Source organism: Dryobates pubescens, chromosome 3 (genome assembly GCF_014839835.1).
Source record: "Dryobates pubescens isolate bDryPub1 chromosome 3, bDryPub1.pri, whole genome shotgun sequence".
Lineage (NCBI taxonomy): Eukaryota > Metazoa > Chordata > Aves > Piciformes > Picidae > Dryobates > Dryobates pubescens.
Window position 1 is genome coordinate 21,949,395 of NC_071614.1, and position 20,624 is coordinate 21,970,018.

A 20,624-nucleotide genomic window follows, 5' to 3' on the forward strand; every position below is an offset into this window, starting at 1 on the left:
GGACAAGGGGTCAAGGTTTTAAACTAGGAGGGATTCAGACTAAAGAGAAGGAGGAAATTGTTTACACTGAGGGTGGTGAGACCCTGTCCCAGGTTGCCCAGTGAGGTGGTGGATGCCCCATCCCTGGAACCATTCATTCTGGGTCAGGTTGGACAGGGCTCTGGGCAACCTGATCTAGATGAAGATGACCCTTCTCACTGTGGGGGGGAGTTGAACTAGATGGCCTTTAAAGGTCCCTTCCAACCTAAACCATTTTGTGATTCTATGATGTCACCTCCAATTTCATCTTCCATGTGGTGTTTTTTATGCTGGGTTGCTCACTTTCATCCTTAGACTTGTTTAGATGCAGGTTGCATGGAGTTGGTGAATTCCTGACTGTCAGTGTAAATCTTTTCAGCAGGATTGTTGGTCAGATTTGGTCTAAGATGCCTCATTCTCTATGACAGACTGCCAGTTTATTTTGAACTGTGAAAAAAGTAATTAATAGGCCTCCTATTTCCTGGTGTATTTGTGATGTCCTTCATGAGTTAATGCTCAGGTATTCAAGGTTGGCAGACTAAGCAGTAAACATCTTTTAGTAGTCTTACAGATGCACATGTATACATAGCCTTCCAAGATGTGCTTTATTTTAGGCACTTCAGAAGCAATTATTGTAATTTCTCTCCTTTAACTCTGCTTCTTACAGATTGCTGTCGTGGCTGTGATGTGTAAACCACACAGGTGTCCGCACATTAACTTTACAGGCAACATATGTGTGTAAGTATGACATCCTAGGTGACCTAAGAACACTCTTTGCCAGTAGTTCTGTATAAATCTAGCATTGCAGTAGCTTTGTACAGGAGACAGGCTTCCTTTTTTTTTCTGGTGTTTTCATCCATGACACAGACATTGGGGTTGAGTGCACCCGTTGCGGGTTTGCACATGACATCAAGCTGTGTGGTGCAGTTGACATGCCTGAGGAATGGGATCCATCCAGAGGGACCTACACAGTCTTGAGAAGTGGGTCTGTGTGAACTGCATGAGCCTTAATAAGGCCACGTGTAAGGTCCTGCACCTGGGTTGTGGAAACCTCCAGTATCAATATGGGCTGGGAGATGAAGGAATAGAAAGCAGCCCAGGGGAGAAGGACTTGTGGCTGCTTGTGGATGAAAAGCTGGTCAGGAACCAGCAATGTGTGCTCACAGCACAGAAATCAACTGCGTCCTGGCTGCATCCAAAGCAGTGTGGCCAGCAGGTTGAGGGAGGGGATTCTGCCCCTCTGCTCTGGTGAGACCCCACCTGCAGTGGTGTCTCCAGTTCTGGGGTTCTCAGCACAGGAGAGATGGTGGACCTGTTTGAGCAGGTCCAGAGGAGGTCCCTAAAATGATACAAGGGCAGGAACCCCTCTGCTGTGAGGACAGGCTGAGAGAGTTGGGGTTGTTCATCCTGGAGAAGAGAAAGCTTTAGTAAGACCTTACTGTGGCCTTTGAGTACTTAGAGGGCTGATTAAAAAGCTAAGGACAGACTTTTTATCAGGGCCTGTTGTGACAGGACAAGGGGTGATGGATTTAAACCAAAAGAGGAGAGATTCAGACTAGACAGAGAGTTGGTAGATGCCTTTTCCCTGGAACTGTTCCAGGTCAGGTTGGACAGTGCTTTGAGCAACCTGCTGTAGTTGAAGATGTCCCTGCTGACTGCAGAGGGATTGGACTAGGTGATCTTCAAAGGTCCCCATCCACAGCTTTCTGCACAAGCACAGATTTGCAGATTGCTGATACCTTGACATTATGTTAAAAAAATATATCTTATTTTCAGTCTTTTTTTCAAGGAAGAAACTTTTTTCTTTCATCAGCCAAACCCTACTTAATGTAGTTTATAGGCAGTTGTGTGAATATAGTAACCAGGAGAACATCTCAATGATTGAGTGTAAGTTGTGTTAACTGTGTCAGGGTGTGCAGGTGGTTGTCCACGTGACTGGGTGGGTAAGCAGATTGGAGAAGACTGTTACAGATGAGAGACAAAGCTCAGTCTGAAAAGTCTGATAACTACTGAACTGAAACCCACCGGAGGCAGGTGGTGTCTGCAGACTTTTTTTGTGTGATGGTCTGGCTCTACCTGACTCTGGAATGGAAGGAGAGCACAGATGGAGGGGAGGACCTCCAGCTGTCAAGAGCTTGTGGCATGAAGGGTGAGTTTTATCTGAATTGAGAAACCCAAGCTGGTTCCTCCTTGAAGCATGTTAGCTCTGTCTGAAGAGTCTGCACTAAAATCTGCCTGTTCTTCTGTCCATGTTAGTTCATTCATTTCAAAAGATTGCCACAAAGATGATTAAGGGAGTGGAACATCTGCCTTATGAGGAAAAGCTGAGGGAGCTGAGTCTCTTTATCTTGGAGGACACTGAGGGGTGACCTCATTTATGTTTATAAAGATGTGAAGGGCAGTGTCAGGAGGATGGAGCCAGGCTCAGTGATGTCCAATGACAGGACAAGGGGCAGTGGGTACAAGCTGGAGCATGGGAGGTTCCACGTGAACATAAGGAAAAACTTTTTCCCTGTGACAGAGCCCTGGAACAGGCTGCCCAGAGAGGTTGTGGAGTCTTCTTCTCTGGGGACATTCAAAACTTGCCAGATTCATTCCTGTATGACCTACTGTTAAGTGATCCTGTTTTGGCATGGGGTTTGGGCTCAATCTCAGATCCCTTCCAACCCCTAATATTCTCTGATTCTTTTCCCCACCTTGTCATTCCTCACACAGGAGTGTGCTTCACTGCCAGCTGTCTAGCAGGGGGCGAGCTGGCTCTCTCCTTGTTTTTGTTTGAGCAGCTCTTCTGTTTGAGATGTTCCAGGTAATTATGTGTATGAAATGTCTTCAGCTGGATCACACAACTTTTGCCAGCAAATTAATTTGGCCAGGGTAATTTGGTAATTAATTTTATAAGGGTGACAGATGTCTTGGGCTCAGTTTGTAGGGCAGGCAGTGAGAAAACTAATCAATTATGCTGTGAACTGAATGTGTCTGATTTGATGGAGATGACATTATCTTAGGACCTGTGCATTTGAGATCTGTGCTGTAAGCAGTGATACGCTGACTGCTGTTGCTTTTGCGATTGGAAATGCTCAGCCCCTGCAGCTACAGAGAGGTTCTTCTCCCCTTCTGCTCTGCCCTAGTGAGGCCACATCTGGAGTATTGTTTCAAGTTCTGGGCTCCCCAGTTCAAGAAAGACAGGGTACTGCTGGAAAGAGTCCAGTGGAACCTATGAAGATACTGAGGGGACTGGAACTTCTCTCTGTCAAGGAAAGGCTGAGAGACTGGAGGCTGTTTAACTTGGAGAAGAGCATCCTGAGAGAGAATCTTCTTCATGCTCATCAGTACCTAAAGGGCAGGGCTTAGGAGGGTATGGCCAGACTCTTTTCAGTAGTGCCCATCAAAAGGCACAAACTGGAGCACAGGAGGTTACATTACACCACAAGGAAAATCATCTTTACTTTGAGGGTGCGGTGTTGGAGCACTGGAGCAGGCTGCCCAGAGGGGTTGTGGAGTCTCCTCTGGAGAGATGCAAAACCTGCCTGGTGCTCTTTGGGTGACCCTGCTCTAGGGTCTCCAGAGGTCCCTTCCAACTCTCACCATGCTGTCACTCTGTGAATTGCTCTCTCCAGCACATGCATTTGGCGCTGTACCTGTGTTTGTATCAGGGGATACAGAAGCACAGTAATTCTTTCAAGTGTCCCATACTTTGAGCTGTCCAGTCATCAATCAGCTTTAGTCTAGAAGCAGTATTGCAGCATTAAGGTACCATAGTGCTTGAGCTAATAAAACCCCTTTTGTACTGGCTCCTGGAAGCCAGTAGAGCAGTTGACATGCTCTTATGGTCAGGCTGTCTTGAATTTGTGTTTCTCCATGATTCTGAAGTGATGTAGTTAAATCCCTGTCTGCTCAACCTGCATCCTCTTGTGTATCTCAGACTGATGAAGTCATTGCAGTTGTATGAGTTTAATGCTTAGTTTCTGTCTTTTTATATTTGCAGGTACTGCCCAGGTGGACCTGACTCTGATTTTGAATATTCAACACAGTCCTACACTGGATATGAGGTATGATTTTTGGTTTGCCTTAACTCACAGCCTACACTCTGTAAGTTTGTGTTAAGCTGCTCTTTAATTCTGCAACTTCATTCGTGTTACAAGAATAAAAACCAGTATCAGAATTCAGAAACTTCAAGATGTAAAGCAGCTGAACTGTGGGACTGGAAATTCTTCTCAGCTGTTGCAGGAGTTGTTTCTTTCTCCTCACCTTGCTGCTGTTTATGCTGCTCTGCATGCAATGTGCTGTAAAGCAGCCTGTGATTCTGGGTAGAGCAAGTGCGGCATTGTGGCTCCACCCCAAAACTTGGTGGTGTGGAAATAGCTGTTAATCTGAATCCCCAGATGTGGAAAGCCATGAGTGAATAGGAGCAGTTGAAGGTGACATTGCTGTCTCCCATGGGATGCTGCTGCATGTATTTTGTGGAAAGGAGTGCTGGCTGTAATTCCAATGAGAATCATTGGTCTGTATCAGAATTTTCCTCACTGAACAGTCCAGCAGAAGCACATGGTTTTACTTGTGGCTCAGTATGGATTTACTGGAAAGGTATAGAGAAAACAGATCCAGGCTTCTCAGAGCTGCTCAGTGGAAAGTTGAGTGGCATCAGAAGGTCTCAGGACAGAAGAAGAACAAAAGGAAAGTTGTGTCAGAGGAGGTTTAGGTTGGACATGGAGGAGAATTCCTTCACCAATAGGGTAGTCAAGGTGTGAAACAGGGTGCACAGAGAAGTGGTGGAGTCACCATTCGAGAAGGGACTGAAAAGCCATCTAGATGTGGTGCTGAGGGACATAGTTTAGTGGTGACATGCCAGTGCTGAGTTAATGGTTGGATCGATGAACTTAAAAGTCTTTTCCAGCCCCAATTTTATGACTTTTCTGTCCTGTCTCTTCACTTGCACAACAGTCGTCTAAGCAGCATTCTTTAGAGCTCATTTAAACCTTCCCTATCACAAATTGAGGCCATTTCCTCTTATTCTCTGTTGTTTATTCCTTGAGAGAAGAGAATGACCTCCACCTCACTCCAATCCTTTCAGGTAGACGTAGAACATGAGCATTCTTCCAGGTAGTTGTAGCGAGTGAGCCTCCTTTTCTCCAAGCTAAACAACCCCATTTCCCTCAGCCACTCCTCACAAGACTTACGCTCTAGATCCTGCTTCAGCACCCTGATGCCCTTCTTTTAGTGGTGGGGGAAGCAGTGATATTATGAAAAACATTTTGTTTGTGATTCTTTGCAATATTTTTTTGTGACTCATGGCAATGATTCCTCATCTGTTTTGCTGTTATGTGCTAAAAATGTGAAAAACTGTGTCAGTCTTTCTGTTATGTTACCCTCTCAGGATGGAAACAGGCTTTGTTGTAAACTCAAACAAATTTAAGGAGACAAATTTGTTTCTACAGTTGAATGAGCTCTTTGGTTGGCAGTTTGAAAACTTTGGAGTCAGTTAGGATTTGAAGACTTTGGCATTCATTTCAATGCTAACGGTTGTCTCTTTATTGTTTTGTTTTTAAACTGCTCTTTAAAAGAATAAATTTATGAAATGAACCTCCTTGTGTCTTCTAGCCAACATCCATGAGGGCCATTCGGGCTCGATATGATCCCTATCTCCAGACAAGACACAGAGTGGAGCAGGTAAATTTTTACACTGAAAGGGGAATGTGTTGTGGTTGTGATGAAAATTGAACCATAGTAAATCATGGAATCACAGAATGGCTTTGATTGGAAGGGACCTTAGAGATCATCTACTCCAACCTCTCTGCCATGGGCAGGAGTGCCTCTCAACTAGACTCAGCTGCTCAAGGCCTCATCCAGCCTGCCCTTAACCACCTCCAGGGAGGGGGCATCCACAACTTCCCGGGGCACCCTACTCCAAAGTCCCACCACCCTCGTACTGAAGAGCTTCTGCCTAAGATCCAGTCTGAACCTACTCTCCCTCAGCTTAAAACCATTCCCCATTGTCCTGTTGCTAGGCACCCTTATGAAAAGTCCCTCTCCAGCCTTCCTGTAGGATCCCTTCAGGTATTGGAAAGCAGCTATAAGGTCCCTCCAGAATCTTCTTAAGACTTAATAACCCCAGCTCTCTCAGCCTATCCTCATAGCAGAGGTGTTCCAGCCCTTGGATCATCTTTGTGGCGCTCTGGACTCCAGCAGCTCTGTCCCCTTCTTTTAATGGGGACACCAAAACTGGACACAGTATTCGAGGTGGGGTCTCACAAGAGCAGAGTGAATGGGCAGAATCACCTCTCTTGCCCTGCTGCCCATACTCCTCTTGTTGCAGCCTAGGACATGATTTGCCTTCTGGGTTGCATGAATGCACTGCCAGCTTATGGTGAGCTTCTCAGCAATCAGTGCTCCCAAGTCTTTTTCTGCAGAGCTGCTATCAACCCACTCTGGGCTGAGCCTTTATTTGTGCCTGGGATTGGCCCAACCCAGATGCAGGACCTTGCGCTTTAACTTGTTGAACCTCATGCAGTTGTCACTGGCCCACTTCTCAAGTCTGTAAAATAATGAGAATGCTTTTAGTTCCCTGATTTGAGGGGGAGCTAAAAGGGTTGTGAATCAGCTGGTGGCCAGCCTCTAGTGTTATAACCCAGCTGTCAATATTGAGGCCAGCAGTATTTAACCTCTGTGTTGTGTTGTGACAGAGCCACACCATCAGCAGGTTTCTTGATAATTACTTTCATGGAGAATTTAGTACTTGAAATAGTGACTTTCCTACCAAAATGATTTTTTGGAGGTGTTTGATAGAAAGTTAGATCAGAAGAGTTTCTCAATCCTCTTCTGCTTTGGCTGGGTTCCCATTTATCTCCCTAGCCACTGGAAAATTCTCCCTGGATTTGATGTAATCCTTTTCTCCTGCAAGTCTGAAGGGAAGTTAGTTCTCCTTGGAATAAAGCAGGTGCAGGGAAGCTTTTCCTACTGGCTCTATGTAAGCTAGCTTCAAAATGGAACCAGTGTAACTTCACCAGCAAGATGCTAGGCTCAAATAATTCTGCTTTTGCAAAGTAATCTGTTAGGCTGGGCTCAAGGTCTGGACTGTGTTCTTCTAACTTCAGAAGGATTTATTTTTTTTTAGGGGGTTTTAAGAAATCTGTACAAAAGCATTAATGTTTTGTCATATTTAACGGGAGGAAATGCAGTGCAGGAATGTCAGGGTACTTTTGTGGCCAAGAAGGCCATTGGGTTCCTGGGATGCATTAAGAAGAGTGTGTCCAGCAAGTCAAACTCTGTCCTACTCTGTTGTAGTGAGGCCACATTGCAATACTGACTGTGGTTCTGGGCTCCCCAGTTGAAGGGAGAATCTCACCATGCTGGAATGCTGGGATTCTGTGTTTGACAGAGAAGTCTTTTAGATAAGTCCCTGACTGGTAATTTTTCTCTGGCACTTTTAATTTTACAGCTGAAGCAGCTAGGCCACAGTGTGGATAAAGTAGAGTTTATTGTGATGGGTGGAACATTCATGGCCCTCCCTGAAGACTACAGAGATTACTTCATCAGAAACCTTCATGATGCCTTATCGGGTCACACTTCCAATAACGTAGCAGAGGCTGTCAGGTAAGCATGTTGATTTTTCTTAACCTAATTGTTTAAAAGTGTTCTTCAGCTGGTATAAGAACAGAAAACACTGAAGGATTCTTTTTGAGAGACCACGCTTATCAAAACACTTCTTTAGGCACTGAGTATTTATAGCTCAACTTGCAGCATTGCTCTGTGTACTGCATAGCACCAGCAGGAGACAGGGCCATGGTTTATCTGTTTTCTCATGGAGGAAATGCTAAGCTGCTTCTCATTTCTTGGCATTCCATCTGGACTTCTACCTTTTATGCCTCATCACCTTGATTTGGAATTGTGACGAATCACATTGCTGTGGGATTTATTTCCTGTAGCTGGGAAGGGGAACTGATCCTGCCTTGGAGAGAGGCCAGACGTCAGCTCCCGTAAGGGATGACTCACCCTGGAGAGCGTCAGCGCTCCGAGCCCCTTGCAGTCTCAAACGCAGTTACCCTTGCAGTGGTTTGGTGTGACAGGGAGATGCTCCTCATTTTACAGTTGATGAACTGAAAAGTAGGAGCTGACTTGTTTCTATGGGCTTTGGGTCATTAAATACAAAACTTTTCAATGAATTTTGTAGTATAAAACTAAGATGAATAGAACCATAGAATGGTTTGGGTTGGAAGGAATCTAAAAGACAATCTCATTCCAACCTCACTGCCGTAGGCACATCCTACTAGATCACTTTCAGGCTTGGAGTCTCCACAGCTTCTGTGGGCAACCTGTTCCAATGCCTCAGCACCCTGTGGGGAAGAATTTCTTCCTAATTTCTAATCCAAATCTAGCCATTACCCTGTTACTGCATGGCTTTGTAAAAAGTCCCTCTCCAGCTATCCTGTAGGGACCCTTCCAACACTGAAGGGTGCTATAAAGTCTTCTTGGAGCCTTCTCTTTTTGGTATTTTGGAGCTGTTCAGTCTAGGTGAGCGTCCCTACTGATAGTTTTAGTTTGCTAGTCATCTTTCAGTCCAGTGGATTCGCCTTGATACTGTTAACTACTAAAGAAAGCAGTTCCAAAAGTGAGCAAGGCCAGCCCTTGTATAGTTTCATGTCTACGTTTGTGTTTTAGAGCTGTAATTTCGCTTGGTTTTCCTCTGGAGGGCAGCAAACACTTCTACTGGTTTTCTTTGGCTTTCTTGTCTTTCAAAGACCAGACAAAAAGTACTATTTTGATCTTTCCAACTGGATTTATCAAGATAAAGCAATGGGCAAGTTGGCAATATGATTGCTTTTTTTCTGCTCTGGTTATGAGCACTGAAGGACACAGCTCATTATGGAAGGAGAGTGGTGTTCACAGGTTGTCTATTCACATTAGTGCTGTGCTTATACTTAACATCAGGTGGTTCAGGATATGGTTATTCCCCATTTTTGAATGCTACAGGTGTCCAGCTAATTTTATTGGACCCGAAAATGGCAGATTACTGAGGAAACTATTTATTGAGGAAACTGTTTATGACACAAACAGCATGACCAAGAAATTTTAAGTGAATGTAAAAACAAAGTCGCTCTGAAGTCAGTGCACAGCTTTGCAAGCACGAAGATCAAGCAGTGTGAAAAAATGGGCACTATCAATGTGTGGTTTTAACCAGCAGATGAATAAAGGTTTATATTTTTAACATGCTAAATGCTTAGTAAATGGAGGTATGTGGGAGTTATTCAAGTTGCACTTCCTAAATATTCTAGAAGCGAGAAAATTGGGTTCAAGATGAATCAGACTTCTTACTTGTGCTTCTTGCATTTAGCTGTTGTACTGTGACACTGTAGTACTGTTTTGAGATGGTCAGTAACACTTGAAATAAACATTCCAGTCTGGATTTATTTTTCTTTGTACATGAGGATCCAGCCTTTCTCCCTCATTGCTTCCATCAACAGAGGCAATGCTACACAAGGAGAACTGACACTATTTTATGTGGTTTGTATTGTGGGCACTGCATTCAGCAGGAGCCTGGGATCTGATCTCTCTCACCCTTAACCTTGAATGGGATTATTGTGGCCTTGATATTTTTCTTCCCTGTGCAAATTGTTACTTACTTCAGATTTTGAACAGTGATTCCCTAACAGGGCAAAAGACCTTCAGCCAGGATACTTGATAAAAGTCCTTCCAGGCATGACCTTTGCTTAGAGCAGTGGAGCATCCATCTGTATAGGCACATTTTTTCCCCCCTTTTGTCCAGTTATTTTCTTAATTTGTCCTAAACTAGAGCTCTGCTTCTGTATCCAAGGCTGTCTGATACTCTGATCTATGTGGTCTGGATTGTGCAGCACTGAAGGGATGATCAATCTAGCATCCTCCCCTTGATGTAATTTTGCATTTTCATCATGTACTGCTTTGTCTTGATTTGCTCACTGTAGCTTCTGGCCTCAGTTAATCTGATAAAAAGGATGTGACTGTGCAGTTTCAACCAGTACAAGATGACCAAAGCATGTCATGGAGGTATACACTGTTCTTCACCAGGAACTGGCACTGCATGTCTGACTGAAAGTCCTCAGATGGTGTTGGCCCTTGGTCTCCAGCTGATACTCTTTCTTGAGTTAGCTTCTGGCTTTCTTGCAAATAGAGAGTCTTCTGTTACATCCAGCCTCATGGTAAATCACAAAGCTGCAAACCCAGCAGTGCTCAGATGAGAGAAATGATGTGGGGTCTGTCTCAGGGAAGTGGGGCACTGCTCTAGCCAAGCTGCCACCAAATAAATAAGTCTGAAACTGCTTTATAGGAGAGAGCGGGATCTTCCTGGGGTGGCTCAGAGCCTCTAAGCTGGGTTGCTGCTTTAAACTGTTTCCAGCTTGAGGGGTATGAAGAACGTCTTTTATACCTCTATTTATACACTAATAGGAGGTAATTTTTGCATGAGTGGACCTGGAGTTCGGGTTTTCGGTTTTCTGGATGCATAAGCAGGATATGAGTGTAGGAACTGACTGTTTGTATACATAAACTCACCTACCAAAAGTGGGGTTTGGAAAGATCAGCAGAGGAACTGCAAGGCTTCTAGAGCAACTCTGTGGTGAGTGGAAGAAGGAAATGACTTCCCTGAGAAAGTTTTGCTAGTGTTCAGCATTTCTGGAACACCTCCCTATTGAGGTAATAAACACATTTTAGTCTGTTCAGACTTGAGGTGTCTTCGGTATGCTTCAGAAATCAGTTGGCCAAGGAAAATTTGCAGAGCCGGAGGGGATCTTCATTTTGTAGTGTGTGTGCAGCAAGACTGAAAAGTTCTCTTTTTTATCTGCTGAAACCACCAGTAAGGAGAATTCAGTGCACTTCTGGATGCCTGTCAAGCAAGATTGTGGACTTGGTGATAAGCTTCTGTTCTTTAAGAGGGTATTTGTAGTTATTGCTGATGAATCAATGTAGGATTTTTCCTTCTGTACCTAGACAAAGATACCTTTCTCTGGGAGTTGTTTCCGTCAAGCCAAAGCATTGATTTGGTTGCAACTGGTTTTGCTCTTTCTTGAGGACAATGAACCAAGAAGGTGTAAAATACACATGCAAATGAGAATTGCTGCTCCCCATCATTTTGCTTCTCTCACCTGACCCATGAGTCATTAGAGGTGCTGGGCATATTTAGCTGCCACTGTGACTCATCGGTTAGCTCCAAGGGATGAGCACCTCTTCTCTGAGCCAGGATCTGACTTTTTATCTGTGAATGAGGCCAAAGGAGAACTTGCCTCTGTTGAGAAGGGCAGGTATCAGAAAGGTCTCCCCGGGGCATGCACCTGTGTAGGTACTTGGACAGCAGCATCAAGCCTGGTTTCTCTTACTGTGTTTAAAAATACACAGCAGTTACTTTATAAATTTCATTTTAGCAGTATCCAGTGTTGTCTCATGTTTGAGCTGGTTGTCAATCATGTTGTTAATGGCAAAATAAGAGGATAAAAATGCTGGAACCTCATGTTCTGCAATTCAAGTATCTTGTGTATGTGATGTTTATGTGATAATGTTCAGGTACACAGCACATAATAACTATTTCCATAATAGGGCTGTAATTACAGAATTGTAGCATGGTGGGGGTTGGAATGGACCTCTGGAGATCATCTAGTCCAACCCCCTTGCTAAAGGAGGTTCCCCTGGATCAGGCTGCAGAGGATTGCATGCATGTAGGTTTGGAATTTCTCCAGAGGAGACTGTACAACCTGCCTGGGGAGTGTGTTCATGTGCTCCATCATCCTCAAAGGAAGGGAGTTTTTCCTATGTTAAGGTGGAACTTCCTGTGTTCTAGTTTATGCCAATTTCTCCTTGTCACTGGGCACCACTGTAAAGAGTCTGATGCCTGCATTTTAGGTATTCATAAACATTAATGAGATTCCCTGTCAGTCTTCTCTTCTCCAGGCTAAACACCTCATCGGAGAGGTGCTCCAGTCCCCTCATCATCTTTATAGCCCTCTGCTGGGTTCTGTCCATTAGTGCCTTGTACCTCTTGTACTGGGGAGCCCAGAACTGAACTGAGTGCTCTGAATGTGGCCCCACTAGGGCAGAGTAGGGTGGGAGCAGAATCTCCTTTGACCTACTTGCCACACTCTTCTGAGCGCATCCCAGGAGACCATTTGCTTTCTTAGCCATGAAAGCACATTACTGGCTCGTGGTTAATGCAGGACTGATTTGGCTTTACATCTGCTCAATACTCAGTAGTCTCCTGAAAGGCTCATTTTGCACTTGCATCCTAAGTCAAAACCCAGACCTGCAGAGATGAGTGCTGTCGACTGTGTTTCCTCCATTAGCTGTGTCTTCATCTGAGCTGGTGAGCAGGCACCAACACTTCCTGCTGCTGCAGAAGTTTTCATTATGCATGAGGAGATTTCTTTGAGGTACCCCCAAAGCCATATTGATCTTTTAGCAAGCGATAAAACACAGATCCAGCTGCTTTAGAGCATTCACTGAAAGAGAAAACATAGGTTTTATATAACCACTGCTTAGGGGTGGATTATTGTGTGTCCACTTAAAGACCCATCTGAGGAAGGTAAAAAACTGAGCAGTGGCAGTTTCAGCATCAGTTGGTTTGATATGTGGAGCTGCTGACACCTTTTAAAACCCAGCTGGAAATGACAGAATCATAGAATGGTTTGGGATGGAAGGGACTTCCAAAGGTCACCTAGGCCAACCCCCTGCAGTAAGGAGGGACATCCTCCACTAGATCAGGTTACTTAGAGCTTTGTTGGAATATTTTGAAGGATGGGACCTCAGCTATCTCTGTGGGCAACCTGTTCCTGTGTTCCACCACCTTCATGGTAAAGAGTTTGTTCCAAACATCCAATCTAAATCTACTCTTCTCTAGTTGGCAGCCATTTCCCCTCATCCTGTCACTACGGGGCTTTGTAAACAGTCCCTCCCCAGCCCACTTGTAGGCCCCCTTCAGCTAAGGAAGGCTGCTATTTGGACTCCCCAGAGTCTTCTCCAGGCTGAAGCCGCTCTTGTTGAACATGCCAGATCAGAGTGACCCATGAAAACTGTGTTTTGTGTGGTTAGCAGGTGATGTATTTTCTGTGCAGACTGTACTATCCTTTCCTTAAATTAGGTCTCATGTATCAGTAATTCTGCAGTTTCTCCACATAAAATTACAGTGGTTGTGAAGGCTGACCACTAAGCAACTCCTACAGTTGCTTTTCAATACACCTACTTTCAAAAGGTTGCACTCTGTTGTCAAAGTTGGTCTGGTTTACATTTCCTAAATAAGATTTTTTAGAAGTTTTCTTGGAAGGGTCAACCCCTGGTATCAATGCAGGCTGGGACAGGAAGACATGGAGAGCAACCCTCTGGAAAAGGACTTGGGGTACTGGTGGGTGAAAAGCCGGCAGGAGCTGGAATTGTGAGCTTGCAGCCCAGAAAACTAACTGTCTTCTGGGCTGCATCAAAAGCAATGTGGCCAGCAGGTCAAGGGAGGGACCCCATCTGCAGTGCAGGAAAGACATGGACCTGTTGGAGCAGGTGCAGAGGAGGCCATAAAAATTACCAGAGCATTGGAGCACCTCTCCTGAGAGTTGAGATTCTTCAGCCCAGAGAAGAGAAGGCTCTGGGGAGACCTTACTGCAGCCTTTCAGTGCTTAAAGATGGCCCTCTAAGAAAGCTAAGGGCAGACTTTTTAGCAGGGCCTGTTGTGACAGGACAAGGGGTGATGGTTTTAAATCATCAAAAGAGAGAAGATTCAGACTAGATAGAAGGAAGAAATTGTTTACATTGTGGGTGGTGAGACACTGGCCCAAGTAGCCCAGAGAGGTTGTAGTTTCTCATCCCTGGTAACATTCCAGATCAAGTCAGACAGGGCTCTGAGCAACCTGCTCTGGTTCAAGATATCCCTGCTTACTTCAGGAGCTTTGGACTAGGTGACCTTTAAAGGTCTTTTCCCACCCAAACCACTCTGTGATCCAAGATGCAGGTTTCTGCAGGTGAATCCACCCTTGCTGGTGCTGTAATTTTACCAAGATTTAACCTGGCTGCCTGACCTGGAGTGCCACAGCCCCACAGAGAAGGCAGTATGTGGGGTGACAACTGGGCACGTTGTGCCTGTGCTGTGACAGCAGCTGGCTTTACGTATCTTGCTAGCCCTTCCTGTGAGATACTCCAGTGTGGTGTGGATCTTAAGAATAAAGTTTAAGCCAACATACTTTAGCCTGAGGTTAGTGTAGGCAAAGAAGAGCTTTCCTACAGTTGGGGTGGCTCACTTGACATAGAGTTGCTTGATATGCTAATGTATCTTAATTGTGCTTTCTGAACACTAATTGTGACTCTAGCAAAAATAACCAAGGGTTGACTCACTAGTTCCAGTGATTCATCCTGGAGTGGTTTAAGAGGTTAGTGTTCTCCTTTTATCTACCTTGACCCCCTGCTTGCAGTTACCACTTCTAAAACTGGCAGCTAAACATAGCTGTCCACCCTTCAGCTGCCAGAGTTCACCCTCTGGTGAATTAATGTACAGGGAACCAACAGTGACTGAAGAAGATGCCACTTCTTTGGCCCTGGGGAGCCCAGTCTGTTAAATTGCCCTGCTACAAACTGCCAGAATTTGATAATCAGATCTCACATCTTGACCTGCCATAATGAGTAGGTACTGTGACAGTCTCTTGAAGCTTTAGCAGCTCCAGCCCAAACCGCTGTAATTGCCAGCTTAAGCTCCTGTTCCAGCAGTGATTTGGGCAGCTGAGGTGTGTGGGCACTTCTCTGGTTCTGCATCCCCTCCTGTGCAGGCAGCAGCTTCTGGAAGAAAAGGAAGTGAATCAGGGGAGGCAGTAACACTGCAAATTGCTGTGGCTGTTTCCATTACAGCTTGTCTGTCAAATCCCTCAGGACATCTTGACTGGGCAGTGATTTTTCTGTGCCTCTGTGCCAGGCAGGAGATAACTGGCTTTTGTTTTAGTGTCAGGTCATTTACAAAAGGGATTCTGCCTAAATTTTCCTTTGTTCCTGGACATTTGGAGACTAGTTCCCAATGTTCTGGAGGGACATGCAGATGTTATTTGTTTCCAGTGTTGGATGTGACTCTACCATGGTGGAGGAACCATGTTTGCTATTAAACTGTGTTTGTTACAGGGTGTTTATCCTTAGATGTTTTCAGTATGGACAACATTTTTACAGCTTGCAGAATTTGAGGAAAATCTACCCCCAAGCTGACTGGCCTTTGTTGGTAGCCTGTTCCTACATTGCTTACTTTCTACTACAAGACCAAACTTCTAGCTGCTGAAATGTGTTATTGGGAAGATAGGCAAGTGAAAGTCATTTTGTCAGATCCTAATCTTGCTGTGCGTAGCTCTTCTTTTTCTTTTTCTTTTTTTTTTTCTCCCCTCCTGCAGCTATGGAAAGCTATTACCTACCCAGTTATCTGTCCTGTTCAGTATTTCTGCAGCAATTTTTTGGTGAAAATATTAATCCCTTCTAAAATACTCAGCTCTGTTACTGAAGGTAGGGCTAGGAGAGGTAAATATAGAGAAGCTATACCCACGTATTTCTGTTCATGTGCCATAATATGATATTACCACAGAATCATAGAGTGGTTTGGGTTGGAAGGAACCTTAAAGGTCATCTAGTGCCCTATCTAACTTGGCTTTGAACACTTCCAGGCTTGGAGCCTCTACAACTTCTCTGGGCAGCCTGTTCTAGTGTCTCAGCATCCTCACGGGGAAGAATTTTTTCCTGATGTGTAACCCAAATCTAGCTGCTTCCAGTTTGAGGCTATTATCCCTTGTCCTATCACGACATGCCATTGTTACAAGTCCCTCTCCAGCTATTCTGTAGGTCCCCTTGAAATACTGGAAGGCTGCTGTAAGGTCTCCCTGGAGCCTTCTGTTCTCCAGGCTGAACAACCCTAACTCTCTCAGCCTGTCTTCATAGGAGAGGTCCTCCAGCCCTCTGATCATCTTTGTGACCCTCCACTGGACCCAGTATGACAGGTCCACATCCTTTTGTTGGGGGCTCTGGAGCTGGACATATATGACCTTAAAATTCAGTTGGCCTTTGTGCTGCAAGCACACATTGCTGGCTTGTGTTGAGCTTTTCACCAAATCCTTCTCAGGACTGCTCTCCATTAGTGCCCTGCCTATATTTGTGTTTGGAATTGCCCTGACCCAAGTGCAGGATGTTGCATTTGACTTTGAACTTCATGAGGTTGGCATTGGCCCACCTCTGAAGCCTGTCAAGGTCCCCCGGATGGTAGCCTTTCCCTTCAGTCTGTCAACTGCATTACGCAGGTTGGTGTAGTCGGCAAACTTCCTGAAGTGCACTCGAGCCCTGTCCATGTTGCCAGCAAAGATGTGACATTATGTGACTTTAAATTTTCTAAGGTGGATGCCAGAACCAAATGTATCAACAGTTTTCAAGGTGGCAGTGTTTATTCACAACAGACATTCGAGTTACACTGATATTTGTGAATGCTATTGATCTGTGTTTCATCCCAGGCTGGTGGAAAGGATGATGGCCGTAGCGGTCATGACATTGTCAAAGCTAAATAATTAATTTCAGTGACTTTTTTCTTTTTTTGTACATTTTCAGCAAATTACTGCTGAACACCTGCCAAAGGGAATACTTTTCTCATTTTTGCTGCTTCACTGCTGTGCGTGTGTAATTTGGCAAGCATAACAAGTTCTCCGGTGACCTGCGCTAAAATGTTAATGCCAGGGTAGAATCTGAGGAGTCAGCTGGGATTGGTAACTGGACATGGCTTGGTCACCTGTATGAATATCAGCCTCACCTGATCATTAGACAGTTCTGGTTCACATTGTGCTTGTGATCCAATGGTAATGTCATGAAGAGGCACTGTGGTGTGTACTAAATAATATTTCTGGGTTAATTTCCTCCCTGAGACAAAGTATTACACCTCCCTTCTGTGTTGCAGAAGCATTGCCTTAGTTGCTCTTGAAATCTGATTTTCCAAGTGGGCAAAAGATGCTGGAGCAGGTCCAGAGAAGGGCAATGGGGCTAGTGAAGGGTCTGGAGAGCAGGACTTCTGAAGAGCAGCTGAGGAAATTTGGGTTGATAGTCTGGAGAAAAGGAGGAGAGCTTGCTCTCTACCCTTCACTGAAAGGAGGTTGGAGCAAGGTGGATGTTGGTCTTTTCTCCCTAGAAACAAGTGACAGGATGTGAGAAAATGGCCTCAAGTTGCACCAGGCGATGTTTAGGTTAGATATTAGAAGAAACTTCTTCACTGAAAAGGTTATCAAACACTGAGTAGGCTTCCCAGAGAGGTGGTTGTATCAGCATCCCTGGAGGTGTTTAAAAGATGCACAGATGTGGTGCCAAGGGGCATAATTTAACACCAGAACTGGTAGAGTTTGATAATGGTTGGACTTGGTGATCTTACAGGTGTCTTCCAACCAGAATGATTCTATGATTAGTGATTGCTTTGAGCTCCCTTGAGGTTGCAAGCCCTCTTAGTCTGATCCTCCCACAGCCTGGAGAGCTAACGTGGGTCTGGAGCTACCTTTTTTCCCCCCTTCTTTCAGAAGAGATTGCTTTCCAGAGAAAATTGAAATGGGCTGGTAAAAGAGTGAGATGAGGTTTATAATTCCCTCAGCTGTGCTCTGCTTGCCTCATTGATATTATAAACTGAGATCTGCTGCCTTTCAACAGCGCTAAATTAATTTGAAAGAAAAGTCATTTTCTAGTAGCATGGTGAGTGCAGGCATGCAAAGGGAAAAAAAAAAGGTAGGTTTAATTTTCATATTTTTATGGAAGTATGTCAAGAAGTGGTTTTCCTGTGCTTGTTTTGCAGATGTGCTAAGCAGAGCAGAGACTGCAGTGTGTTGTAGCTAACACACTCTGGGACTCTGCTCCCTTATGGCCTGTCAGTTTGTGAAGTCAGATACTGAAATCTGGGAAATGGTAGATCTGAGGGTATTTGTGCAGTCTTCATTTGGTCACCCTCTGTCCAAGCCTTGGATTGTATGATTACTTTATTTTTTTTCTCTTTCTGCAAGACCTTTGCCTGCTTTCACCCTCGGAGGGTGCTGCTTAAAAAAAAATCCATTATCATTCCTTTGATATAAATAATGTTCACTTTTCCCAACAGCTCTGAGGTGAGATGTGGGTTCAGCTTGAGAACTATGACAGCTCAAGTCACAGTATAATGGTTGGAAGGGACTTCTGGACATCAACCCCCTTGCTATGGCAGGGTCACCTAGAACAGGTTGCCCAGGATTGTATGCAGGCGGGTTTGGAATTGTCTCCGGAGAAAGAGACTCCACACCCTCTCTGGGCAGCCTTTCAGCTCTGGCACCCTCACAGGGAAAGGTTTTCCTCATGTTGAGATGGAACCTCCTGGGTTCAAATCTGTGACTGTTGCCCCTTGTCCTGTCACGGGGTACAACTGAAACAAGTCTGGCCCTATCCTCTTGACCCTCACCATTTAGATATTGATGAGCACTGAGAAGATCCCTTCTCAGTTTTCTCTTCTCCAGGCTCAACAGCCCCAGGTCTCTCTCACCTCAACTTTTATGAAAGATGTTCCAGTCCTGTCATGATCTTTGTGGCATTCTATTGAACTGTCTCTTATAGTTCCTTGTCTCTCTTGAACTGAGGAGCTCAGAACTGTAGCTACTCCAAATGTGGGCTTAAAATTCAGATGTTTCTGTGTGAACCAGATGCTTTACAGCCAGTGGAGATGTCATCAGCAGAGCTGAGATAGGGATCCAGCTCATAGAATTGTTTTGATTGGAAGAGACCTCTAAGATCATCCAGTGCAGCTGTTAGACCAGTACTGCCAGCTGAGGCTGAGCAGGCACCTGTGCTGGGTCTGCATCACTCTTTGGACATTGTTGATTGAGCACTGCAAACAAGAACTCAAGCTCAGTGTAGGTGTTGGCATCTCTGAGATGAATCCCACACCAAAAGTCTTGGCTCCATTGCAGGTTTAGACAGAAGTTGTTTCCTTTTTCACCTCTGACTCATTACTCCTTAAGCTTATGCTGGGTTTTAGTGCAGTTTAGCTTTTTGCAAGATCATACAACCACAGAATAGTTTCTGTTGAAAGACTGGATGCTAGAAAGAAATTCTTTAAGGGTGGTAATACACTGGAACAGGTTGCCATGGGAGGTTGTGGATGCCCCCTCCCTGGAGGTGTTCAACACCAGGTTGGATGAGGCCTTGAGCAGTTTGATTTAGTGGAAAGTGACCCTGCCCATGGCAGGGGAATTGGAACTATTTGTTCTGTAAGGCCCCTTCCTACCCGAACTGTTCTATGAATGTGTGAATTTAGTTCAGCTCCCCAGTATCGGTGGCGGAGATGATTGGAATCAATACAGCTGATCAGTATGATCTAGTATCATTCCTTTATTGTTTCAGTATTGCAGGCCTATGGCACAGGCCTATGGTGAGTATAGCACAGTAAAGTAAAGCATAGAAAGAGAAGGGATAGGAAAGGCAGAAGTGTGTAGCAAGGGAACTTCCACAACTTATATAAGCTCAGAGTGCCTTGTTGGCATGGTCTCATTGGTTCCCTATGAGTGACCACACATCACACTATTATAGATTATTGGTCCAACTACTGATGACACGTGAGGTTTGTTGATGCAGGTGCATGTCCTGTTGTCCCAAGATAACTCGCTGTGTTTATAGCTACCAGCTATAAACTGCTGCTTTAGTTACAGCACTGCAAGACAGCACTGTTTGGTACACTGATAGCTGGCTCTGCACTTATGCTGAGCATGGCCTACCACCATGTCAGGCTCTAGGCCTGCACTGCCAGATTGCTCACACTGCTCGTCACTGGCATTGCCACACCCCCGCAGCAAGCAGGAACATCCTCCTGTTTCTTCAGCACTGGTTCTTGGTCCCATTTTCCTTTCCAGGTCTCTGTTTTTCTCCCTCTCTAGGAAGATACAAGTGATCTCTTACCTTTCCTAATACTCTTCTGTCTCTGCTCTGGTGTATTTGTCTTCTTGTAAGCCAGGTTATGCCATTTCCAAGGTGTTGTGTCCATGATGAGAAACATTTGATGTCATTCCTTAGCAGGAACTTGCTCCCAGGGACCACCACACTTCGCTGAAGTTGCAAGGGATGTCTGTATCTGGGGAGGATGCACTTTTAAGCTCCTGTAGCAGCTAAAAAATGAAATTCTTTTCCGAAGCAATGAGCTCAATCATTAAAAGCTGAGTAGCTGTTGGCAGCTTAGTTGGAGCTACAAGGGATGGCAAATGGAGCTGGGGAAATGGCAGTGTTGGTTCTCATTGTCTGCTGCATCAAGGCTCTTCCTGAGTGTGGGGTTTTACAAGCATGAAGAAAACAAGCTCCTGTGTGGTTTTGTAGCATTTTTTTGAGACAGATCATATTGCAGTTTTATGGGTGAGGGAGTAGCTTTGGCAAGAGAAGATTAGCTAAACCATAGCTTTTTGCTGGCAGTTTTGGCTGATGACTGCTTTTTATTATCTCTGTTTATAATTTTATTGATACAATTTCTCTGTTTCCTCAAAGCAGCAATCAAGCTAATTTTCCTTCCTCAAGCTAAATGTTTATACCAGAGTGTGAAGACAAGGGTGAGATAAATTCTGTTTAGTAGGTGGATGTAGAAACTGCAAAGCAAGATCTTCACTGGACACTGGGCT

The 20,624-nt window shown here is 44.8% G+C and overlaps 1 protein-coding gene across 1 annotated transcript in view; it reads left to right on the forward strand.

Moving 5' to 3' along the window:
• Positions 1-20,624, forward strand: part of ELP3 (elongator acetyltransferase complex subunit 3) — a 110,236-nt gene that overhangs the window by 5,520 nt on the left and 84,092 nt on the right. The window contains exons 4-7 of the mRNA XM_054179754.1: positions 686-756; positions 4,004-4,067; positions 5,617-5,685; positions 7,454-7,608. Of these exons, the coding sequence (XP_054035729.1) occupies positions 686-756; positions 4,004-4,067; positions 5,617-5,685; positions 7,454-7,608 (359 nt within the window). The remainder of the gene's footprint in view (positions 1-685; positions 757-4,003; positions 4,068-5,616; positions 5,686-7,453; positions 7,609-20,624) is intronic.